The 22,763-nt window shown below is 35.3% G+C and overlaps 1 protein-coding gene across 1 annotated transcript in view; it reads left to right on the top strand.

The window, feature by feature from the left end:
* The window catches only part of LOC100374364 (tyrosine-protein kinase BAZ1B-like), a 38,049-nt gene extending 15,290 nt beyond the window's left edge, over positions 1 to 22,759 (top strand). Inside the window, exons 8-30 of the mRNA XM_085501355.1 lie at positions 1,032 to 1,640; positions 2,170 to 2,288; positions 2,411 to 2,572; positions 5,711 to 5,828; positions 6,149 to 6,317; positions 7,208 to 7,311; positions 7,755 to 7,910; positions 8,420 to 8,577; positions 8,968 to 9,113; positions 9,561 to 9,750; positions 11,398 to 11,464; positions 12,000 to 12,274; positions 12,602 to 12,766; positions 13,347 to 13,515; positions 14,886 to 15,030; positions 15,646 to 15,776; positions 15,960 to 16,100; positions 17,434 to 17,502; positions 17,972 to 18,123; positions 18,244 to 18,499; positions 19,630 to 19,707; positions 20,342 to 20,485; positions 21,056 to 22,759. Coding sequence (XP_085357481.1) covers positions 1,032 to 1,640; positions 2,170 to 2,288; positions 2,411 to 2,572; positions 5,711 to 5,828; positions 6,149 to 6,317; positions 7,208 to 7,311; positions 7,755 to 7,910; positions 8,420 to 8,577; positions 8,968 to 9,113; positions 9,561 to 9,750; positions 11,398 to 11,464; positions 12,000 to 12,274; positions 12,602 to 12,766; positions 13,347 to 13,515; positions 14,886 to 15,030; positions 15,646 to 15,776; positions 15,960 to 16,100; positions 17,434 to 17,502; positions 17,972 to 18,123; positions 18,244 to 18,499; positions 19,630 to 19,707; positions 20,342 to 20,485; positions 21,056 to 21,262 — 3,930 coding nt within the window. The 3' untranslated portion in view covers positions 21,263 to 22,759. The remainder of the gene's footprint in view (positions 1 to 1,031; positions 1,641 to 2,169; positions 2,289 to 2,410; positions 2,573 to 5,710; positions 5,829 to 6,148; positions 6,318 to 7,207; positions 7,312 to 7,754; positions 7,911 to 8,419; positions 8,578 to 8,967; positions 9,114 to 9,560; positions 9,751 to 11,397; positions 11,465 to 11,999; positions 12,275 to 12,601; positions 12,767 to 13,346; positions 13,516 to 14,885; positions 15,031 to 15,645; positions 15,777 to 15,959; positions 16,101 to 17,433; positions 17,503 to 17,971; positions 18,124 to 18,243; positions 18,500 to 19,629; positions 19,708 to 20,341; positions 20,486 to 21,055) is intronic.
* Positions 22,760 to 22,763: the final 4 nt, after the last annotated feature.

The following is a 22,763-nucleotide window of genomic DNA, read 5'->3' as shown; positions in this document are numbered from 1 at the left end:
ATAGTAATCAGTCACATTAGCATACTTTTGTATAGTGATCGAAACATAATATTGCATAGTAATCAGTTACATTAGCATAATCTTGCATAGTGATCATGTAAATTAGCATATTTTTGGATAGTGATTCGCATATTAGCATTATATTGTATATATTTGCATGAAGTTTTATTTGGGATCTTGGGACATAATTTTGCATAGTAATCAGTCACATTAGCATAATTTTGTATAGTGATCGAAAGATAATATTGCATAGTACCTGGTAATCAGTTACATTGGCATAATTTTGTATAGTGATCCAAACATAATTTTGCATAGTGATCAGTTACATTAGCATAATTTTGCATAGTAATCAGTCACATTAGCATAATTAGCACATTAGCATACTTTTGTATAGTGATCGAAACATAATATTGCATAGTAATCAGTTACATTAGCATAATCTTGCATAGTGATCATGTAAATTAGCATATTTTTGGATAGTGATTCGCATATTAGCATTATATTGTATATATTTGCATGAAGTTTTATTTGGGATCTTGGGACTATTATGTAAAATATTTGATACTCTTATTATTATGCATGAAATATTCAAAGAATCAACTCAATTCGTCTTTGGTACAGATGCAAATATTTATGAAACCAATGTGTATCAACGTTATTAAAAAACACTTAGTAAATGAAATTTTAACAACCAATAAAATGATAATGAGATAATCACAGACACGTTAAAAATTATGGAAACTTTGATAAATGTTTTAGAATAAACTTCTTGTAATTCAGACTAATAAATTTTTCACATCATGCGTACGTAATGTAGTTCTAAGTATCCAATAAAGTTTTAGCAATGACCCGAGGGTACAAATTTAATTTGGAAATAGGGTGTTATCTTAGTAGGGCACAAACTCTGAAAACAGGGTGGTTGTTAATACTAATAACTATTTTGTGCATGATGTTTTCTTTCTATCTTTTGATTATCATTTTCCTGAAAGCTAATCTTTTTGATTCCTTTCTGTTTTCATCTCATTTGATAGATATCACCGACTGGCGGTCTTGGAAAAAGAAAATCACTAACTTCGACTAGTAGTCCCAAACCATCAAAGAAGGCGAAAGTATCGGACACTAAGTTGAAGAAGAAATCTAATAGTTCAAATGAATCAAATAAAAAGAAAAGCAAACCGACAGTGCCATCTACCTCTATAAAAAAATTCAGTTCCCCTGGCAAAAGTGGGAAAAAAATTGCACGTTCTCCCCCAAAACAGTCTAGTCAAACTATTATCGACATTAGCTCCAGTTCAGAATCGAGCTCTGATTCTGAATGCGAGTCCCAACCTCTGAGTGCTCTGAAGAAGAAGATTGAGGAGAAAGCTATCAAATCTGGCTCACCAACAAAAAGCAACACTTCATCAAAGAACTCAACTCCAAAAAAGAAAACAAAAGATTTAAAAAAGAAAAAGGCAGATGCCAAAAAAGATGACAAAAAGAAAACAAAAGGAAAATCAATTAAACTTAAAAACGATAAGGATGAGAAGAAAACAAAGAAAAAAGAGAAGAATGTTGGTCGGTCTCAGAATAAAGATTCATCCAAACGATCTCCCAAGAAATCACCGTCAAAATCACCACAGAAGCCATTGAGAGGGAAGGTAAGATAGTTTTAACATGAATAGATCATGACATACCGGTATATATAAAGAACAGGTAGTTGAGTAAGAAGTGAGAATAATGTCATTTTCTTTATTCTTGCATTTGTGACATACTGCTAGGATTAAGATGATATCAAAATATGGAATCATTGAAGTTTGCTCAGAGAAAATCACCGTAGAAATAAAGTGAAAATAGCATGTTTAGTCTGTTTTAGGGCATTTGACAATTGTTTCCTATGGCAAGGATACATTTCAATGTCTTAAAATTTTGTTCATTGACATACGGTTAAAAAAAATGATAAATATTGTCTTATGATCTATTTGTTTTTGTCTAGAAGTTTTATATAAATTGACATCGTTTTTGATGGCAAACTGTTTTCATTGTCTATGGAAACTGCTGCTAAATTGTCATTTTATGCATGTTATTTGATAGTTTTCTCAAAGGAAAAATTTTTAACTGTCCAGAATTCAGCCATGTATTGAATATGATCTTTAAGTATGGTAATAATATATGTGTGCGTCTTCTTAGAAGGTGCAAGTGACGTTATTTGATATTGCTAAAAAGAAGGGAATGAAAGTTGAAGAAAGGAAGACTCCGAAATCACCCAAGTCGCCGAGACGTCCCAGACAAGCTCTCATTATCATAAAGTAAGCGACTTAGAAATTACGTCTTCACATTTTGTAATAGTTTCAATCCAGTGAGTGGTATTATTGGTTTTTTAGTACTCCTAATCTATTTCAAGATTATAACAACAATATCTTGTTTTCAGGGCTGAAAAAGCTAAAAGAGAAAAGGACATGGCAAAGTACCACAAGTTTATTGTTCAAGCCGCTAGGCAACTGACAACACAACAACGAGCTGATATACGCAATCCAGACATCCAATCAGAAGTCGAGGAAAGATACAAATCGAGAATGGAAAAGTTGAAATGGTAAGTACGTAAACATAGCTGCTCCTGGTATAGAATTATGCCTTACATGAGCGCCTGTTCGAGTTGAGCGCCTGTTCGAGTTGCGCGCCTGTTCGAGTTGCGCGCCTGTTCGAGTTGAGCGCCTGTTCGAGTTGAGCGCCTGTTCGAGTTGCGCGCCTGTTCGAGTTGCGCGCCTGTTCGAGTTGAGCGCCTGTTCGAGTTGCGCATGCAGTACGTGTTTACTTTGATTTAACGTGTTATTTACTTGCTCCTGGTATAGGTTTGGTTAAAATTCATGTCATGTACTTTGTATAACATGATGTAAATCACTGTTCCGTGTGTCCACTTTTGAAACATGCACAAAGTGGAATAAAAATAAAAAGATGGCAATTAAGACCAAAAAGTGATTTAAGGTGAAAATTGTTTCCACTGCCTAGCTAAGTGTTCTCCAGAGGACCTTTTAAGCATGAAAACTATGGTTGGAAAACTATGTCATTCATGTTTATGCGTATCGCTCCCTTTGTGCTGATAATTATGATTTAGTATTATGTAAATTAGTATGCAAAGACAACTATATGAGTAGTATGAAATGCAAAGATTCTCATGGGAATTACTGGTACGTACCATAAATTCAACGCCAATCAGTCTTTGCACGTATCATTGGTTCTCCAAAGGAATAATATTTTGTCTGTTACGAATGAATTGTTGATTAAAAATTTGCAAAAACGTTTAGAGAAAGTAATCTTGTGAAAAAAAAAAATGGTTTAAATGTGTAAGTTAAGCATGCAGGCTACTACATTAATAAGATTATCAAATTACCGTAAAAGCTCAATCAATTCGGCCACTCAAATAGTTCGGCCACCTATTTTTTGCGTCATGGTTAATTTTAAAATGTATTCGTTTAGTTCGGCCATCTGTCCAGTCAGTCTATTGTTTGTATTCAATTAGTTCGTCCGGTGATGACACCGCCCGATTTTTACGTCACTCTCTCAACAAAGGTATATTTTCACACATCTATCACGTAAATACAATGTACATGTATAAGCATTTACATCCATGGTATAAGCAATCGGGATATCCGCCAGATGTGCAGTCATGGTGTCAACCGTGGTTGTACAAAAGACGTGTGAAATCTCCAGTACGTCCATGGTGAAATATACTCTGTTGATTGTCATTACAAATTACCCAGTACATCAGTTGTAAATAATCGCTAAGAAAATTCTCATCACGACGCCAAAAATATCGACAACGAACAAATACTTTAAGTCATTGCTAGCAATCACTGACGAAACGAAGCTCCATGGTTTAGGGACAACAAAATTCAGGCCGACACTTGATTCTCGTCTTTGGAATTTCAAGCAAGTCATACAAAGTCGCAAATGTGTTACGTGAAAGCGTCATTATTATTGGACGTAGTTTTGTTTACACAGTCACGCAGCATGTCAAAATATCTTCTTTTTTTCGGTTGACCCAAATAAAATTATCTGCTGGATTGTTTCAGCACAGTCGTTTCAGTAATGTTCGAAACATTGTCCTGCAGAGTTGTTTGTTTAAAAGTCAAGTAGATTATTAATGTTAACGGGGTATAATAATTAATGCCGACTTGCAAATTGTATCGTCTTCGGCATTTCCAGTAAGTCGATACAAAGTCGCCAATGTGTAGCGTGAAAGCGTCATTTTTATTGGACATGGTTTTGTTTACACAGTCACGCAGCACGTCAAAATATCTTCTTTTTTTTTGGTTGACCCAAATAAAATCACCGGCTGGATTGTTTCGACACAGTCGTCCCAGTTATGTTCTAAACTTCCTCTTGCAACGTTGTTCGTTTAAAAGTCGGGTGGATTTTTTGTTTTGTTTTAACTGTGGGTAAAAACACAGGGGCTTGTCGACTGACTGACTTCGTTCTCGCCAAGGGGCTTTCGCGGTCAGTCGACAAGCCCCTGTGGGTAAAAAAACATGACCGTGAAGTGAAAACTGCGCTCTCATAGAAGCGATTTCAGTAGCTGTGCATGGTTACGGTAAAGTGGCAGACGAGACGACGTGAGGTGTGAATCCTGGGCCTATCATTTCGACATTGTACGTCAGACTGAGTACTGACTGATGTACATCCTTTAATTTCAAAAGAATATGTGATAATGTTGTGGCTGGTCAGAGTATCATGCTATAAAAGTGGCGATTTCTCTGGGGAAAGACACTCACTTTTAGTTTTCCCACAAGCTATTAGTACTTATTTTGTCGCTCGCTAGCCATGTCTCGAATCGATTTATTTTTTACTAAGGCAACTGCCGAGGTCCCAGCTGTACCTGCTTCTATGTACCGGACAACACCACCCGCCCCGCCCCGCCACCACATCCTCCAAAAAGAGATACCGTAACAAAATATCAGTGTGTCGTCTCGTATTATGTTTTTCAGTGTTATTTATTGTAGTTTATTTAAAATATATTATTGTATTGTATGTATAGTTTAATTGTAGATAATTTCAAAAAAAATAATACAGCAATTAGCAATAAAGCATAATTCTATTCTACTCTATTCCAGTGAGTTTTTTACGTTACCATGTTTGTTTACATTTACGGGAGCGTGACATAAAACTGTCGTCTCCACGGCAACAAAACAGCAGGTGGCCTGGTTGCGTCAGATTTCTTGAACGCGCTTGTAGTTTGTTTTAAAATTGGGTCAAGTCTCAGACTAGTACTACCGGTACACCTTTACTCCAATCCCGCAAAAGATATATTTATTCAGTTTTTCACGTTACCATGTTTGTTTACATTTACGGGGAGCGTGACATGAAACTGTCGTCTTCACGGCAACAAAACAGCAGGTGGCCTGGTTGCGTCAGATTTCTTGAACGCGCTCGTAGTTTGTTTTAAAATTGGGTCAAGTCTCAGACTAGTACTACACCTTTACTCTAATCTCTGGAAAACGATATATTTATTCAGTTACCGGTGATACACACTTCAAACCCAGTTTTAAAACGTTGAAAAATTATTCAAACAAATCGACCACTTCGGAAACATATTTTCTATATTTATTCAATCAATTGGCCCACCCCCAAAAATATTTATTTTTACATGGCCGAATTGATTGAGTTTTCACGGTACTTCATTTTCAAAAATATGCATACTTGAATTTGCATTCCATATTTGATACTTTGGTAGGAAATCTATGACACCAGAAGAGAGGACGAAAGCCTTGCAGCAAAAACGAGAAGAAAGAAAACAAAAAGTCAAGGAAGTAAGGCAACAAGAAAGAAATTTGAAAAAAGCGAAAGCCATGGTATGTATTATATTTTTAATTTTGTATGTTTCAAAGACCTCTTTTTTATTGTAATATTTTCTAATTCTCATTATCTTTCAACCAATAGCGCCTTCAGTCAGTTTCCATGTCAGAATTAGGGAGGGGGTTGATTTCTGGCTTATTCAATTTACTGGCTGGTTTTTCTGGTTCCAAACGAGCTGCTAAATATTCATGTGGTGAAATCAACACCAACCCCGAACCCCCACTCAGACGAAATCTGAATGTTTTTACTCCAAAGTGTGCAAGTTTCAAAGGTAACTATGGAACTCATCTATTATTCTTGTTTTGATTTATTTTAGCGTTACGAGGATCAGGAGTTAGACAACCCTCCTCTTCCAGTGCCTAAACTTGTACAGTTACCAGAAGGATTACCAAATACATTATTTGGAGACGTAACCATGGTAGTGGAATTCATTAGTTCGTATTCTGAATTGTTAATGCCGGATGATCCTTACCCAGTCAATGCTGGTAGGTCATAAATATCATATTTTTTTTTTATTCATTGACCGATCATTTTCAAATTTCCACAAAAACTAGATTTTTGTTTCACATTTCCATCAAAGATGTTCCACTGGTGGCTATCCTCTTGATTTGTATCTGAAATGTGCTTTGAAAGATGTGATTTAACTATGATGCAAAGACTAGGCTATATATCATCAGTATTTTCCCCCTGGTTTTTGACTCCTGTGTGCGAACAATGCTGTATTTGCTATAATAGAAGCACATGTGCTAACGTCATGCCCCAAATACCTTAAGCACACAGGAGTTTTTTCTAAGCTTTCTTTGATTTAACCTTTTCACCACCAGTTCCCTCTTTTCATCACAAATTCACAAAATAGTCCTGTATAGTCTACACTTATCTTCAGAAGATTGGGACAAAACAGCCAAATTTTTTGAATAAAACTGAAAATTTACTACAATTTTTACTGTTGGACCCAAAATATGTGTTCATTTCCAGAAATATTGAAGAATATTAGAAAAAAAGTGCAGACAAATTAAAACTGGTTAAGACTGGTAGTTGTATCACTCTCGCCCGCAAGGGTTATAGCCAGAAATTAAAAATACTAGTAATCAGAATAAAAGCCACGTAATTTTGGGTTCATTTTGTGGTGAATATTTACAAAAGTAGAAATTTTACCTGTCAAATGAAATTTTGTACCAATCTAAAATGTGAAGTGGCTGCCTAAAAAATCAAGACAAAGTGTAACTTATTGTTATTTTAATTAAGTAAATTGAATATGCAAATAAGCCACATGTAGAACACTATTTAATTGTTATAAAAGTTCATAATTTTGTTGAGGAGTTGCGGATTGCATTAAAGGATGAATTCTAATTCTATTATTTGAATACATTTACAGAATGTCTTGTACAGGCCTTGGCTTCAGGGGCACAAGGATTTGGTTACATATCCAGGGTGATTGTCATTCTATTGCAAACTCTGCTTCAAGATGCAATAGCGGAGGTAAGGACTTTTATTTTGTAACTAATGAACTTGACATTGCTGATAGACTAACTTAAAAGGGAAGTCATGAGTAATATGCACACTGAAAATTTGAAACAATTTGCATCAGTATTTCTCGCGTTCTCAATTTCTGACAGTGGTTATGATGTCATACTTTACCCATAATCCTTTGCTGAAGAATCAAGATGGTGGACGGTATAAATTAATGAAAAGTTAAATATCTAGAGAGTGAAAAGTGATATGAGCATGTTCTTACATTTGCCGAGCTCTTTCATCTGAGAGTATTAAGTTGTTAGACTTGACTTTTCCTGTAACTTTTTATTTATTAATTTCACTTGATATTTCTCAAACCAATAATTTATGTCATCATTGATGCATTTCACACCTGTTGCATACCCTTCTTGTAAATCGTATGCACAGTAATCGCTGATTTCTTTTTTCAGGATTATAAAGAATTGAGTGTTGTACTCTCAGACATTCCTGTCAACATGCATACTGCCTCAGAACTAGTTAGATTATGTCTGCGGCCGCATGATGATGAATATGACAGCAGTCATGACGGTGACAGTGATGTGGATGATATTAAAGATGATGATGTGGTGAGTCGCTCACACAACTTTTGGTGTTAACGGTATTATATGTACAAAGTTATGCAAATTCCGATGCTATATTCGTTAATGGAATCAAGAGTGTGTAACTATTTGTAAAATTCAAATTCAAATTATAAAACTGTAATGAAACTATTTTGGCTCAACCCAATGACATTTGTACTATATTTTTTTTTAAATTAATATTAATCAATAAAATTTATTCAACATTTACACTACAAAAGAAGCGTGTGATGTTAAAATCTCATTAAGTTGCTTTTCGTGTGGGAAACAGCAGGAAAATAAAAAACATGAAGAAAACAGGATATGGTCTTTTTTTTTAAAGGCTCAATTCTTTCACACACAAAATCTACTCGGTACATAGTTTTGTCCACGCTTTTCATAATTTTGATCAAAAGCAGTAGCCAATGGAAAATTATGTGAAATGCTGCACAACACAATTTTAGTGGGAAAAATTTGACAGATTGATGCAAATGATGCCATGTTCTACATTATTACAGGAACTGGAGTTGATTGAAAAACTGGAGAGCAGCGAGTTGCATGAACTCGAAGCTAGTGATATTCTGCAGATCTTAGTTGGTCTGTGTCACAGAATAATGTCATCATTCTCGATACAAGATCACATGCAAGAAAAACAAAAAATTGCCAGCAAATTATGGTGAGTCACTGCTATTAACAATTTTTAACACTTCAAATATTTTATTTCTACTGTCATCAAAATTGTAAAAACAGAGCTGTTTATACAGATTCAGTCATCATCCATCGTCTGTCCATCAAGAATTACATTTTCAACTTCTTCTTGAAGACTACCACCTTTTAATTGCTTTGATACTTGGTGTGTAGGTAGGTACCCCCGTGTGTCCCTCTGTCAGATTTGTTCATTTTAAGATATTTTCAATTTTCTATTTTTGGGAGTTATTAATAATCCAATTGCATTTCACAATAATTGTACAAATCATACTTAAATTTTGTGTCTTTCCGTGATAATAACATAGAAGCATTGTGTTCTTTAATGACTGTTCTTTAATATTGTTTCTCAATTGCACAGGAAACAAAGAATACAGTCACAAAAAAAAGAGAAAGTGAGAAGATTGGAAGAAAAGAAACAAAAAAAACAAGGAGCTGACAAACCAACAAAAAATGAAAAGGAGATTTCTAAAACGGATGAGACTAACGAAACAAAGCAGGAAAGTGGTAAGCATGGTTTTATTAGTGAGAACCTTGGGAAAATCTGTAATCTGTAAGTGCCACTCTGAGAGCATTCATAGATTTGAGTCTCAAGATAAGTAGCAGTATGTATAATATTTGATGGTTTAAATTTGCATGTATTGTATGAAAAAATAGTGATTACCGGCAAGATTCTGTTGCCAACTTGATAAAACAATAACACTAGTAAAGGAAATTCACCCAATGAGAATGGGAAATGTAACAATCAACAGCGTTAGGATGTGCTGAATAGAATGAAACTTGGAATATTTATTATATATTTCTCACAATACTTGTAACTTCAGACTAAGATGGGTTTACAAAGCTGTTTTATATAAACATGTCTATAGTTACAACCTGACCGGCTTTAGTTTAAACGGCTTATAAAAGCAGTGTTGTCTTGTCTTCCACTTCCATCAATCTTTTATTTTCCAGATGAAATCAAAGATGAGATTAAGGTGACCAAAAAAGAACCACTTCCACCAGCGCTGAAAAAAGAAGAAAATGAGGAAGAACTCCCGCCTGAAAGTAATAACGATTTGGCATCCATTGTTAAACGGAGGAGAATTATGGCTGCCCGGGAGAAGCGACTGAGAGCAGAACAAGAAATCATACAAAAAGAAAGGTACAATGAGTGTGCCCGTCGAGCTTATTGCATATTTTATATAAGTTTAGACTTCTCACATATACATGGGACATGTCAGACATATGCATCAGGATCAGATTCAAAATGGATGATTCGCAGCCATTTTAAAACCAATCGTGTCCCAAAATAATACATGTTTACCATTTCCAAAATCAATCTCACTAGTGTATGGACGTATTCTGTTCAACTTGGTACATATGTTGAACCACAGTCCCTCTATCCCCGGTCTGGAAACGGTCATTGTATTAGGTGTGAATTGGCCTCCTTCCCTGGCAAAGGCGTATTGCGGGTATGGGCAAAGCATTGTCACATGATCAGTACGCAGCCGGCCACTATTTTTGACATCGTCAGTGTTATGTACTTTTTTTACAACTTAGTTGTTTATTCCATAATTCAAGCTTTTTCACATAATTTTTCAATCAGGATATCTGTATAAGGTCATATTTTAGTCGGCGAGTAATTCTCTAATTCATCTATTTTACCAGCAGCGACATTTTCGCAAAAAATTTTTATACCTTTACTCAGATATTTGTGGTTTTTGATTTTGGGGTGATTGAAATGAACTCTATTTTATTTACCATACTTCTCGGTGCGAAACCAATATTTGTCTTCGATTTTGACATTTTATGTTCGAAACATATCATTAAAAATTGGTGGGCTGATTTGTTATTTGTCACACCGCATTTTATTAATGTTAAATTGAGCGACTTTTATGGGTGCTTTTTAGATCGTAAATGCAAATGGCGAAGTTTTGAAATTACAATGTACTCATTTCTGTGCTAAAAAAATCATTTATATACAAACATTGAAGCATTGTTATATACTTTTGTATAGAATAAAGTCATTAGTAGTTATATAGTTGACTTGAACTGTTATGAACCCCCAAGAATCAGAAATAGCACAGACTTTTCGCTCGATCATGAACGACGCCATTTTAATAAGATTTGTATGTCAGCATGCTGGCACGCGAAGTTTTTTCCCTATTAAAACTAGAAAATGGACATAATTCCCGATATTAATCTTTACATTGTAGGAACTGGATGTTTATGAGTTGGTAGGCTGGTTTTGATGCGCATCACTGTTAAAAAACCCCAAATTTCATAGTGCTATTTTTGTTTACATGTTTGTTTACGTTGTGGTTGCCCGAATTTGAAGTCAAAGTGAAGTCATACAAATGGGTATCGCTTTGCATGACGGTAAATTTTCCGATTTTAATGAATATTTTGACGGTATTGTAATCTGTCTGACTTCCTGACTCCCTCGGCCCGGGTGTGAACGGTTTGTTTACCTGCACCGCGGTTCGAGACAAAAGAATCCTAATCGTTTCCAGACCGGGGATAGAGGAACTGTGGTTGAACCTAATAGAATCTAATGCATAAAATTTTATTTTTCGAATTTAAAATGGCAGACTGGTAACCATTTTGTTTCAAAAAATGCAGTGTCATGCCTCAGACCAATCTTGCTACTGTAATACAGTGACTATGTCTTGTTCCTCTATATTTTGCATTTTTATTCTGAAATTCATGTAAATAAACATTGATAATTTTGATATCTATTCTTGATTTGACTATTAAGAAGGTATGGATTTTTGAACAACCTGATAAAAATATTGCCTTTGTTCTGCAGGCGACAAAAAGAATATGAAGAGCAGAAGAAACTGAAAGCAGAACAGCAGCATATCAAGGCTTTTGAGGTGAATACAAATCTGTGCTTTATCTATCTTTCATGACAGTATTAGCAAACCTATTTAGGATTGACAACAACTTTAGGATCCATAGACCTCAGGGCAAAAAAAAAAAACTTATGTTGCCCTCAAAAAGTCGAAAAATTAAAAAATTGGGTCAGTCGATTGGATTTTTTTTTTTTTTTTAAATTCATGAAAACTAAGAGTATCGTAAATAGCCAAGGTATATGGACTTCATAGTATTCATGTCAGAGAAATACAGATCAACCCGACGTTCATTCAAAGTCGCCGATTACCGGGACTCTGGGGACCAAACAACTGTCCGGGATTGTTAATTTTTATCGGTAACACGTTTTTTACTGCTTAAAATAGTTTTTAATATTTGGACCTATTAAAAAACGTGACCCGATATTTCATATTTTTCAGTCTGTCGCTGAGGGCAACAAAACAATTTTTTTGGGGGGCCTTATCGTGTATTTCCACCACTATGTGTGTGCTCAAACCTGTAGAGTCATTTCCTAGCGATTCTTATTTTTTTTTTCAGGAGGGTATTTTATCTGCCAAGTTGTCACTTCGACAATCACCTATTGGTACAGATCGTAACCACAACCGCTACTGGGTTTTCCACCACGTATTTCCTGGTCTTTTTGTTGAGAAAGGATGGGTCCATACAAGTATAGATTACTGTGTACAGAAAACCGATGCGAAGAATGACGACAATGAAAGCAGTAATGACGACGAGAACGACAGTGATAGTGATAAAGAAACGGCGAGCATTATGACGAATATGGAAGAAAAGAAAATATCTGCTGGAAAAACGTGAGTATTTAATGAATTGCCAACTCAGTGGTATTAATTGTCTAAACGAAGTACTGTGAACGTTATCAAGGCCAAAAATGTTTCATTCTTGGCGCATGGACTATGCTCATTCAGACTTGAGTGTAAAGGCCAGACAGTTGTAAGATTTGGTGACCAGTTTAGTATGATAAAAGTTGTGTACAGTCTTGAAATTACCACAATAGACAGAGTGGGGGGTCAAGACCGAATATACGTGATCATGTTGCGATGAAATTTTTTTTTTTTTTTTGTTCAATGTCATCTTTTGTTCTTCACTGTTTTGGACCTGTGCATATGTTTTTTCGACAGTGTTCCCAAGACTGGTCAAAATCTATGGTTCCAGTACGACAGTCAGAAAGAACTTGATGAGCTTATACGGTTGCTAGACAACAATGGAATCCGAGAAAGTGCCCTCTGTGTTGAGATAAAAAAAAAATATCAAGACATCATCAAGACCATGAATATGAGTAAAAGGTAGAATAAATCATTGCGAGATTCTGCTTTATGCATGAAATTGCATTGTAGTGACTTCAAAACATTGCATGGAATTCAACAAAACGTGAAAGAGTTTTAGAGTACTTCCGTGTGCTATACACATGATAATGAATTTTGATGAGGTAAAAGTATCACAACCAATATTTCCCTTTTTAAAGATGGGCATTTTGACATTCATGCAATGCAGAACATGTTATAAAATCACCTAATAATTAATATTGTTGCCCCTTTGTGCAAAGAGAATCGTATTGCAGTGTCAAAATGATTAATTGGATGCGTATTTTTTTTCTACACCCCAAAGTTACACAGTGGGTACACTAAACATCTAGCTTGAAAAAGTATCATCTAGGCACAACTATTTTTTTTCTCTATATTCTAATTTTTAAAATATTTTATATAATATTTCAGAAGGAAAAAGATAATTTCTTAAGTGTACTATGTGATATAGTATTGTGTTCATTGCCACAAGTCACAAGTCATGTTGCCACAAGACACAGGTCATGTTGTCATCTGGTCTACTGGTATTTTTTGTAATACTGTGTTTGTGTGCATTGCTTAGGTCATCTCCTGATTTGAGGGACATCAATGGCGACCAGGAGCTCCTTGAAAGCTTCAAAGAAGACCTACTTGAAACTGAAACCAGGGTCAGAAAAGGTGGACTTGGCGGTGTTGATCAATATGAAATTTGGGAGAAGAAACTGGAAACTGCTGTAAAAATAAAAGATTTAGTAAGTCCAATCATGTTGTTTTGTATGCTTAACCTATTGTCATGATTTGGTGTAATGACAGTCAATGTATCACCGTATTTTTTTGTTTTCGAGAATTGGTCATATTTTTGAATGAGTGCCGACTGCAAAACATTTCCTGGTGTGTTCTTTCAGCACATTTCTCTTACTATTTCAGTCTGTCATGACAAGGGTTGCAAGAAATTTTCTGTGACTTGTAAATAAATACATTGCTGAGCAAAAAGGGTTTTTGTCACATTTAAAAAGAGTTGTACTCAAATTTGTTTCTATGGAAATAATGACGAATGCCCCCACCCTCATGGCAATAAGCTGACAGCCATCTTAAATTGAAATTATTTAAAAATACAAACAACTGAGGTTTATTATCAACTAATTCAAGTTTTTTAATCAGTCTTTCAAATTACCAGTCACAGGTATGATTTGTCAAAATTCCTGAAAATGTTGAAATCGAAAGTGTATTTAGCCATTTCCATCCTCAGCATTTACCTGTGATAGTTTTCTCGTTTAGTCCAATGTCAGTTAATACCCAAACTACCTGATCACATAACATAATGATGTAGTGAGAGTATTGAATGATGTTACCTATGTTCGCATCTGTTCATTATTTCATGTATGGACGTGAGAAGGACTTTGGTTTGTAATATCAAATAATTTTCAAATTATAGTGCCGTCGGTCAGTTTCCAGCAATTCAATTGCTGGTTTCTTTGCTTCCTGATATTCTGATTAGCTATCAAACTTTTACGCAGCAAAATCAACAGATAATACTTTAACAATTTTTTACAGCATAGCATCTAGCCTGACAAGATCGCACAAGTTTTGAACTCAGTGATGCTCCAAACCCAACACTGTCAGAATGGTGTAGTTTTTTCACTTCCTCTGACGATTTTTTTGTCTGTGCCAATCAAATTGCAGGAATGTCAGATAGTGACAGCCATCAAAGAGTAACCATTCACAGCAGAGTTTATTTGTTTGTTGACATAATGTGTGATAAGATGCTGACAAATTTCCGCCCAATGTTTATCATCTTGTTGAAAACAGTCTGTGATTTTTGCCGACAATTCAAACACGACTGAATAATAATGAATATTCAGTGTAACTCATTTCAAGAAGGCGTGGACTTTGCAAATTTGCAGTATTGATCTTGCCGGCGAGACATACACTATTCTGTCAAGTTAGTGCGGTCTGATGTCCTTTGGCTGCGAGGGTGCCTCTCACGCCTACATGTCAGGTTTCATAGCAGCTAATTATCTATGTTAATGGCATAACTCAAAACTCGTTTATTGGAAAACTTCAGATGCAGCGGGGTTGGTATTTTAGTTACACTACTGAATGAGTTCTTATTGTTTCACAGGGGGCTTTGCTTATAGAGACTCAATCTGAAGTCTTACTCAAATTTCTGCAAGGAATCATGAAACCACGATCTACAAAACCAAAGGAGTACGAGGCTGTTAAAGACACAGATGAGGAGGCCAGCACTGCTGGTGATGGTGATCCTGGTAAGGTTTCCCTTGTGCTTACAAAAACAATATCCAATATCTGCGATCACTCCCAAAGCTCATGGGAATATAATGCGATATATCTTTCAAATATTGTGAAACTGAATAAACACTTCTGTCGCAAATTTCAGCAGTGAAACAGACATTTCAAATATTGCTTTTTTATAAACTGTGAAAATAATATCATGCTTACACATGCAAGAAAAATCTGTACCCTGTGGATTTCTAACAGAATGAAAAATTACTCTTGTGGAGCATGTTGGAGTCTGCATATCATACTTTGAAAGCAGCATTTTGTCAGGAGCTGTATTAAATTAAGTTATCAATAAATTTAATCACATTCCCCCAAAATAAGGATTGTTGCTTGGCTCAATGTTTGGGTGCATGTGCCTCAGACATCCCTCTCACCGTTATACTGGATCTGCTAACTGTCCAAATCATTTCAGACTGTATCTTCCCATTATCAGTATTTACTTGTAATTAAATTTTGATACAATTGTCTATTTACAAAGTTCATCCATTGTTTTTGTTTTTTTACACGCGTAATGGACAGTTTACTTTTACAAACTTTGAAACTTTTAAATACAAACTTATAACTACATCGTTACCTTTCAGAGTCTTTGATATCGAAGAATGTTTTACGGTGGCAGGAAGCGGTCAGAGAATGTCCCACTATGTCCAGATTACATGTATTGCTAGGAATATTAGATGCATCCATAAAATGGGAAAAGTCGGCGGAGAATGCTGTAAGTTGGTTTTAAATGTGTTTCTTGAGCAAGGTTTTTTATCCTCCCCTCTGCCTGTAAGTAACTTCATATCAGTGCTCAAAACTATAAATCCACATGCAGATCACGCAATTATTTATGCAATATTATTAGTCCATTCCACATTGGTTATTTTAATTATTCTTCTACATTTTTTTCCTCCAGAAATGCAAAATCTGTCGAAAGAAAGGAGATGAGGATAAGTTGTTGCTATGTGACGAGTGTAACCAGCCATTTCATCTATACTGCTTAAGACCAGCATTATCATATGTACCAAAGGGAGACTGGATGTGTCCAGCGTGCAAGGTAAGATTAATATTGTGAATGCATCTTAAAGGGAGACTGGATATATTGACCAATATTAGAATAATGTATCAAAAGGAGGCAGGATGCAACTCTAAAGTGTCTTCTTCATCTTGATCTTGACACTGTTTACACCCAGATTTGTTTGAATAAAGAAATTAAATACCTTTTTGTTATATATGAAAAAGTTCCCATTTACTAGTGGGGTTCAAGTTAGAGATTTCTGAACGTGCCGCGACTCAAGACCGTGCCGGCACATGCGTGTATGTGAACGGTCGGAACTAATTCGGCACGTGTTGAAATAAAATTGATCTCGGTCCTGATAGATGCTCAGCACCGAAACTCTGCACGAGTCAAGATTTGCTGCCTGAACGCTTGGCACGAACCGAGATCAAGCCCTCGGTAGTGGATTTAAGAGAACATATACAAATTCTTACTAGCATGGCGTGACGATGGATGGAAGTGCCGCTAGATATGGTCGGATACTGTAGTATTAAATGAAAAATTTATGTGCTGTTGATTTGGCCGATTTTAGAAGATTTATTCATACATGTTTTACATGAATTTCGGAGTGTGCAGCCTTTAAAAAAATTTGGACAAAAAAATAAACTGTTTTTCGTGTAAACACAGAAAATATGTATATAGATATAGCCATTCACACCTCTGCCTTATTGTTTGAATGAATGCTTAGCTTGACTGATAAAGCCTGATATAAGTGTGTCTATTTTGGTGCATTTGGATTTTCATGTGTGCAACCATTTTAGTAGACTGGCGCAGTTGAGGCGATTAACTTGTTTATTTAGTTTAAATAAAATAAACAAATTCGCGAAATGGAGATGTTACCGCGAAATCCCCTGTAACTGCGAAATCACCCTGACTGGTTTATTCTGCATAGCCCTCTATTGACACTGCAGGAACCAGTCGATTTTTTTAACGGGTAGTTATGTTAATGGTGTTCTAATTGGCAATCATCTAAGCCAATCACAACGTCTTGAATTTCAACTTGCCGCCATGTTGGGTCTGCAGTGTGACCTTCACCATGCTGACCTCATTATACACAAATTTCCACGCCCACCTCATTATAATATGTGCATTCATGAATATTTAATAGCAATGAATTTCCTGCAGAATAAACCAGTCAGGGTGATTTCGCGCTATTTTATCTAATCTACAAAAACAAATTAATTGCCCCGACTGAGCAAGTCTACCATCTTAGGTACCCGCATTGAAAATTATATTGGAGTGCATTTTCAAATGAAAGAATAGAAATGTTCAAATCTTATCATTATATTATCATTTCTTGCAAATTTATTATTTTTTTTTTTTTTCGCTGCAGCCTTCTGTTGCAAGAAGAAATTCAAGAGGGAGAGATTACGCAGAATTGAATGGAGGTTCAGATTCGGATGTAAGTCAGGGATTTAAACTATTCAATTAAATCATTACGGGTGATTAAATACAGACTTTTTGTTATCTGAGTTTCTCCTTAAGAGTAAAAACCATCATGATCTCTTTATTCATCTTCTATTGATATGCACATGCTCAAATGGGCATAACATTTTTTTTTTTAAATTTTTTTTTTTGCCTGGATAGAGATCACATTCAAACTTCACACCATATTTGCAATTGTTTTGTGATCTGATTAAGAATTAGTTTTCATGGTGATTTTATTGATAAATATTCAAATATTCAGTATTGTTGACTTATATTATGATGAGCACTTTGTCATGTCAATGCCTTCTGTCGGATTGATTTACATGACATTAGCCAAACTGTAGTCTTCTACAGTGTATTATTTTTGAAGGAGTTTCCCACGGACCAGAGTGAAATGGAATCATACATGATGAATCGTGTAAATATTTGTTGCCAATTTACAGGAATATGATGAAACAGACAGTGATGAATCGGAAGCTGAACATGATGAGATGTGTTGTATGTGTGATGACGATCAGGAATTGGTGTACTGTTCACGATGTCCGGCAGCCTATCACAGAGAGTGTCATGATCCTCCTCTCAGAAACTTTCCTAGGTCTGTTAAGACGTATATATATATTTTTGAATCTCTCATTGATCACTGTTCTTGTTCAACTTCCTGTTTCTCAAGTGGAGCAATATGTTTTATGTTTCCATCTCTACTTGTCATTTTCAGAGGAAAATGGGTGTGCTCTGCATGCACAAATTGTAGATCATCTAGAAGCATGTCAAGAAGGAGAAAAGCGTTAAAAAAGAAGTCATCCGGAAAACAAACCAAGGCAAAGCCATCAAGGAAAGCTGCATCATCTGCCAGTACTACTAAAACCACTGCCAGTGACAGTGTCTCAAGGAAGCGACGAGCTGATACAAGTCCGGATGATCAGACTTTTCGATCAAGCAGTAGGTCCCAAAGGTCCCAAAATGACCTCAAGGTAAACGCCAATGAATTGAATTGTTTTTTGATGGTTAGTCTGCTTCCGAATTCACTTTTCACCCCTCACTTCTGGTTTTCCATGTTATCTCTGGTTGCACTCTGTTGTTCATTTCATTGGGACGTCATCTGTTTAGGGTCTGCGCGTGTGTGCTTGGCAAATAAAGCTAGAAAAATTCCAGGAACGTTATTTAGCATGAGTTCTTCCCCTTTTTTAGCTTCGCTGTCGACTTTGTCGAGCGGTGCTTATCATATGAGTGATTGTCCGTTGTCATCGTCGTCGTCCGTGTCAATGTTTTACTTTTTCGACTTCTTCTTGAAAACTACAAGCCTGAATGCTTTGATACTTGGTGTACATGTACCTTGGGTAGACCTCTCTTAGGTTTGTTCCATTTCATGTTGATATCTTCAATTCTCTATTTTTGGTGAATATTTTTGTCATTTTTGGTAAAAAGTGATATTTTCGACTTCTTGTTAAAAACCGCAATTGCTTTGCAATTACATATATAGGTACTACATGTGGACCTCTCTCAGATTTGTTCATTTCGTGATGATATCTTCAATTCTCTAATTTTGGTGAATATTTTTGTCATTTTTGGTAAAAAGTGATATTTTCGACTTCTTGATAAAAACTGCAAGTCCGATTGCTTTGATACTATTCATATTGTTCCTTTGGTCTTCAGTTCTTTAATTGAAATGTGCATTGCTAACAGCGGAGCTATCTCAGCCGATAGGCTGCTTGTTTGTCCCTGCTTTTATCTTCTACTGTAAACTGTATAAGGGCATTCTCCATTACCCTGTGATTTTTTCACAGTCAGCTACTTTGTAATGTTTGTAAATTTTTGGTATTTCTTTCTAAATATGATATGCATTTTGAACCAAAGAAACAGGATAGGATGCAGCTTTATTCTTCATGTGGTCAAGTCAATGTAAACGTGCATGCGACTGATTGGAGACTAGTGATTATCATCAATGTTTTATTATGTATATTGACATATTTTTAATGGGACTATTTTGTGGAAGGTTACAATGACTGAATGTGATAATTAAGAGGATTGTGCACACCACTATTTATGTTATCATTGCACTAATCTCTTCAAGTAATTTATGACACTTATTTTTCTATTACAGGCGTGTGAAGATATATTGAATAAGTTGACGCGTCACAAGGACAGTTGGCCGTTCAGAAAACCAGTGGAGAAAGTAGAGGTAAGTTTAATGCTCTTTGTATGACATATAAATTTTCTTTGATTGAAATTAATAATAAGTTCAATACTTTTTGAGACACAGTCCAACGACATGTTATTTCATAATTTAATGCATTATTTGTAATTTTAAAACTTCACATGTAGGCTTAGGGTTTTCATTTTCAAAAGAAATACTTGATTATTAAAGTGGTTGTCAAAATACATCTGTAAAAGATTACCCCAAGTCATGTCTGTTTGCAATAATTTTACATGCTAAATATTCGGCATCTATGAATTGTAAATGTAATCAATGATGCAATTTGTCCCTCCATGCCCTGCATTACAAATTACCCAGAATTCTCTGATTCATACACTTACGTGAGTTGCTTCCTGAATAGACATTAGGTCCCTCTCTTTTAAATTTATATAACAGCTTTTGTGTTACCACAGTGAACATTACTGCCTCAGTTAGTTGAATTTAAGCCTGCTCCCAAAGCAGAATTCGAACATGATTTATTTTAGTGAAGATAAATAAATAATAAACTGTATAATGCATGATATTTTGATCAATAAAGCTCATTCAAATTTAATTTTTGGCTAAGTTACTCTAAAAATGAAAGTTTTGCTGACAATAAAATGTTGTCTCCTCCTCACAGGCACCAGACTACTACGACATTATATCGGATCCTATGGATTTCCAAACTATGAAGAATAAATGTCTCTGTATTGAATATAAATCAGTGGATGCATTTATGGAAGATATTAAGCTGGTATTCAATAATGCAGAAATTTACAACAAGGTATTCATATTTATATTAGCTCCGCTTAACATGCGAGTGTTTGTCCGTCGTTCATGTTAACTTTTTCGACTTCTTCATGAAAACTACAATTCTTATTGCTTTGATACTTGTTATATATGTACCTTGGGCAGACCTCTCTTAGATTTGTTAATTTCTTGATGATATCTTAAATTCTCTAATTTTGATGAATATTTTTGTAATTTTTGGTAAAACGTGATATTTTCGACTTCTTGTTGAAAACCACAAATCTCATTGCTTTGATATTATAGATATAGGTACCTCAGGTAGACCTCTCTCAGATTTGTTTTTCCAATGATATCTTTAGTTCTTTAATTGTAATGTGCATTGCTAACAACGGAGCTATCTCAGCTGAGAGGCTGCTTGTTTTCCAAAAAATATAATCACAATATGTAGCTAAAATTATAGAAAAAAATTATTCAAAAGGCTTGTTACAAAGATCTGTAGCCAATGAAAAAGTATAGAAACATTTATTAAAACTTTGGCTTTCAAAAGGTTGTATTAAGAAATGTATTTAAACTTCTCATATATAAAATCTTTCTTTATTTTTAGACTGGGTCTGAGGTACTACAATGCCAGGAATCATTAGAGGAACATTTTGCTGAACTGGTGGAGAAATTCTTGCCCAGCTATGACTACGAGAGAGTTAGTCCAGTAGATCTAGAGATGCAAAAAAGAATTGGTACAAGCTCCTCCACTCAAACACACGATGATCACTCCTATGTTAGCACCAGTAAAAGAAGACGACTGGATAAATAACTAATCTGTGAATGGAATTTGGCAAGCTCTAAGAGATGAATCAACTCGCGGAATGGCTCAGTTTACCACTCACCCTATTATGTTATCAACAATCTGAATTCATCTCTACATCGGTTGATGTTTCTTTCATTCATCCACAAAGTACCAATACATATAGTGTACATTCTATTGAATATTTTTTCCAGAGACAACCTTTTTAAAAATTAGATTTGGGAGAAAGCGGTGTGTGCCCCTTGCTGCCCAGACTGTGTTTTGTATTGTATACTTTGCATATGTAGTATTTACACGTTTGTTTAAATTATAAGACCACAGTTCGCTAGAACATGATAACTTATTAAGTATTTAGATGAATGACATCTGCGATAGCATGGGAACAAAATTGTACATTTTTTTGCAAAAGTATGGTAGCACTTTTAGAATTTTAACTGTTTGCTTTATAATTCATTTATTATATGTGTATGGTTTAATAAGTCAGCGAATATTGTCATAACGACAGTATTTTGATGATAAACTTTATTAAAGGTATACAGGGAATTACTCAGAATTCATACTTTCATGTTTTGACAAATTGCGCAACATTATCTTGAATATCACAACTTTATCACAGTATTTCAAATTTTCTGAAAACAAGGTATTTCATATGTGTAGCATACATCACATAAGGATTTGACACGCCACCACCCTTTAAAGCGGGGGAATCGTCACCTGCGCATGCGACACAGTCATAGCGTGTCGTTGTTTACAAACAAGCATCTACCCATGAGTCGTTGCCGTTTTAGCGTGTGTTGTTATCACTTGGGACTCCATTCTCGCGTGTGCAGGTGACGACCCTCTCGCTTTAATCAAAACAGATTTATTGATAACTTCCTCTCATGAAGTTCAAGCATGAGTGATCTATTCGCACAGTAGACAAGATTACGAGAATTAATTCAGTCGCAACCCAATCCCCAATATTGCCTTGAATGTAATGAGGTGTGTTTTTATCTGCATAAGGATTGTGACAATCTTCTCAATAAACCATTTTTCTTTTACTGTGACATCAAATTTGTGTTGGAATTGACAAACGTGATTTCAAGTAATGTGCTATAAGAATTTTATGATGGTCATATTTCATGAAGTATTTGAAATAAAAATGTAAAATCAAGTCATTCTATTTTTGGTCCGAGCTTTTCAAGCAATATCTCGCAGAAAACAACCATTCATTTTTGAATATGTTAATGATATTTTCTGGATTGCCGCCAACATTCTGCAGTTTTGCCTTATATGGTAATGACATGATCTTAATGTAGATAAATGCCATATATGAACTTGTTCAAAAGTTCCCAGTGTTGCTTTATATAGACTTCTATTCTTAATGCAAGATGTTTTGGTCCACACCAAATGGTATTTGGAGGTCACGCTCAGTGATGTCACTTCTACTGTACACTGCTTCATCAAGCTAAACTTGCATTTTATTGTTGTAATGTAGGAAGAGAATATATAACCCGATAAAAACAAGAGT

The sequence above is a fragment of the Saccoglossus kowalevskii genome, chromosome 7, assembly GCF_978046115.1.
Source record: "Saccoglossus kowalevskii chromosome 7, keSacKowa6.1, whole genome shotgun sequence".
Lineage (NCBI taxonomy): Eukaryota > Metazoa > Hemichordata > Enteropneusta > Harrimaniidae > Saccoglossus > Saccoglossus kowalevskii.
This window is presented reverse-complemented; position numbering and strand designations above follow the sequence as displayed.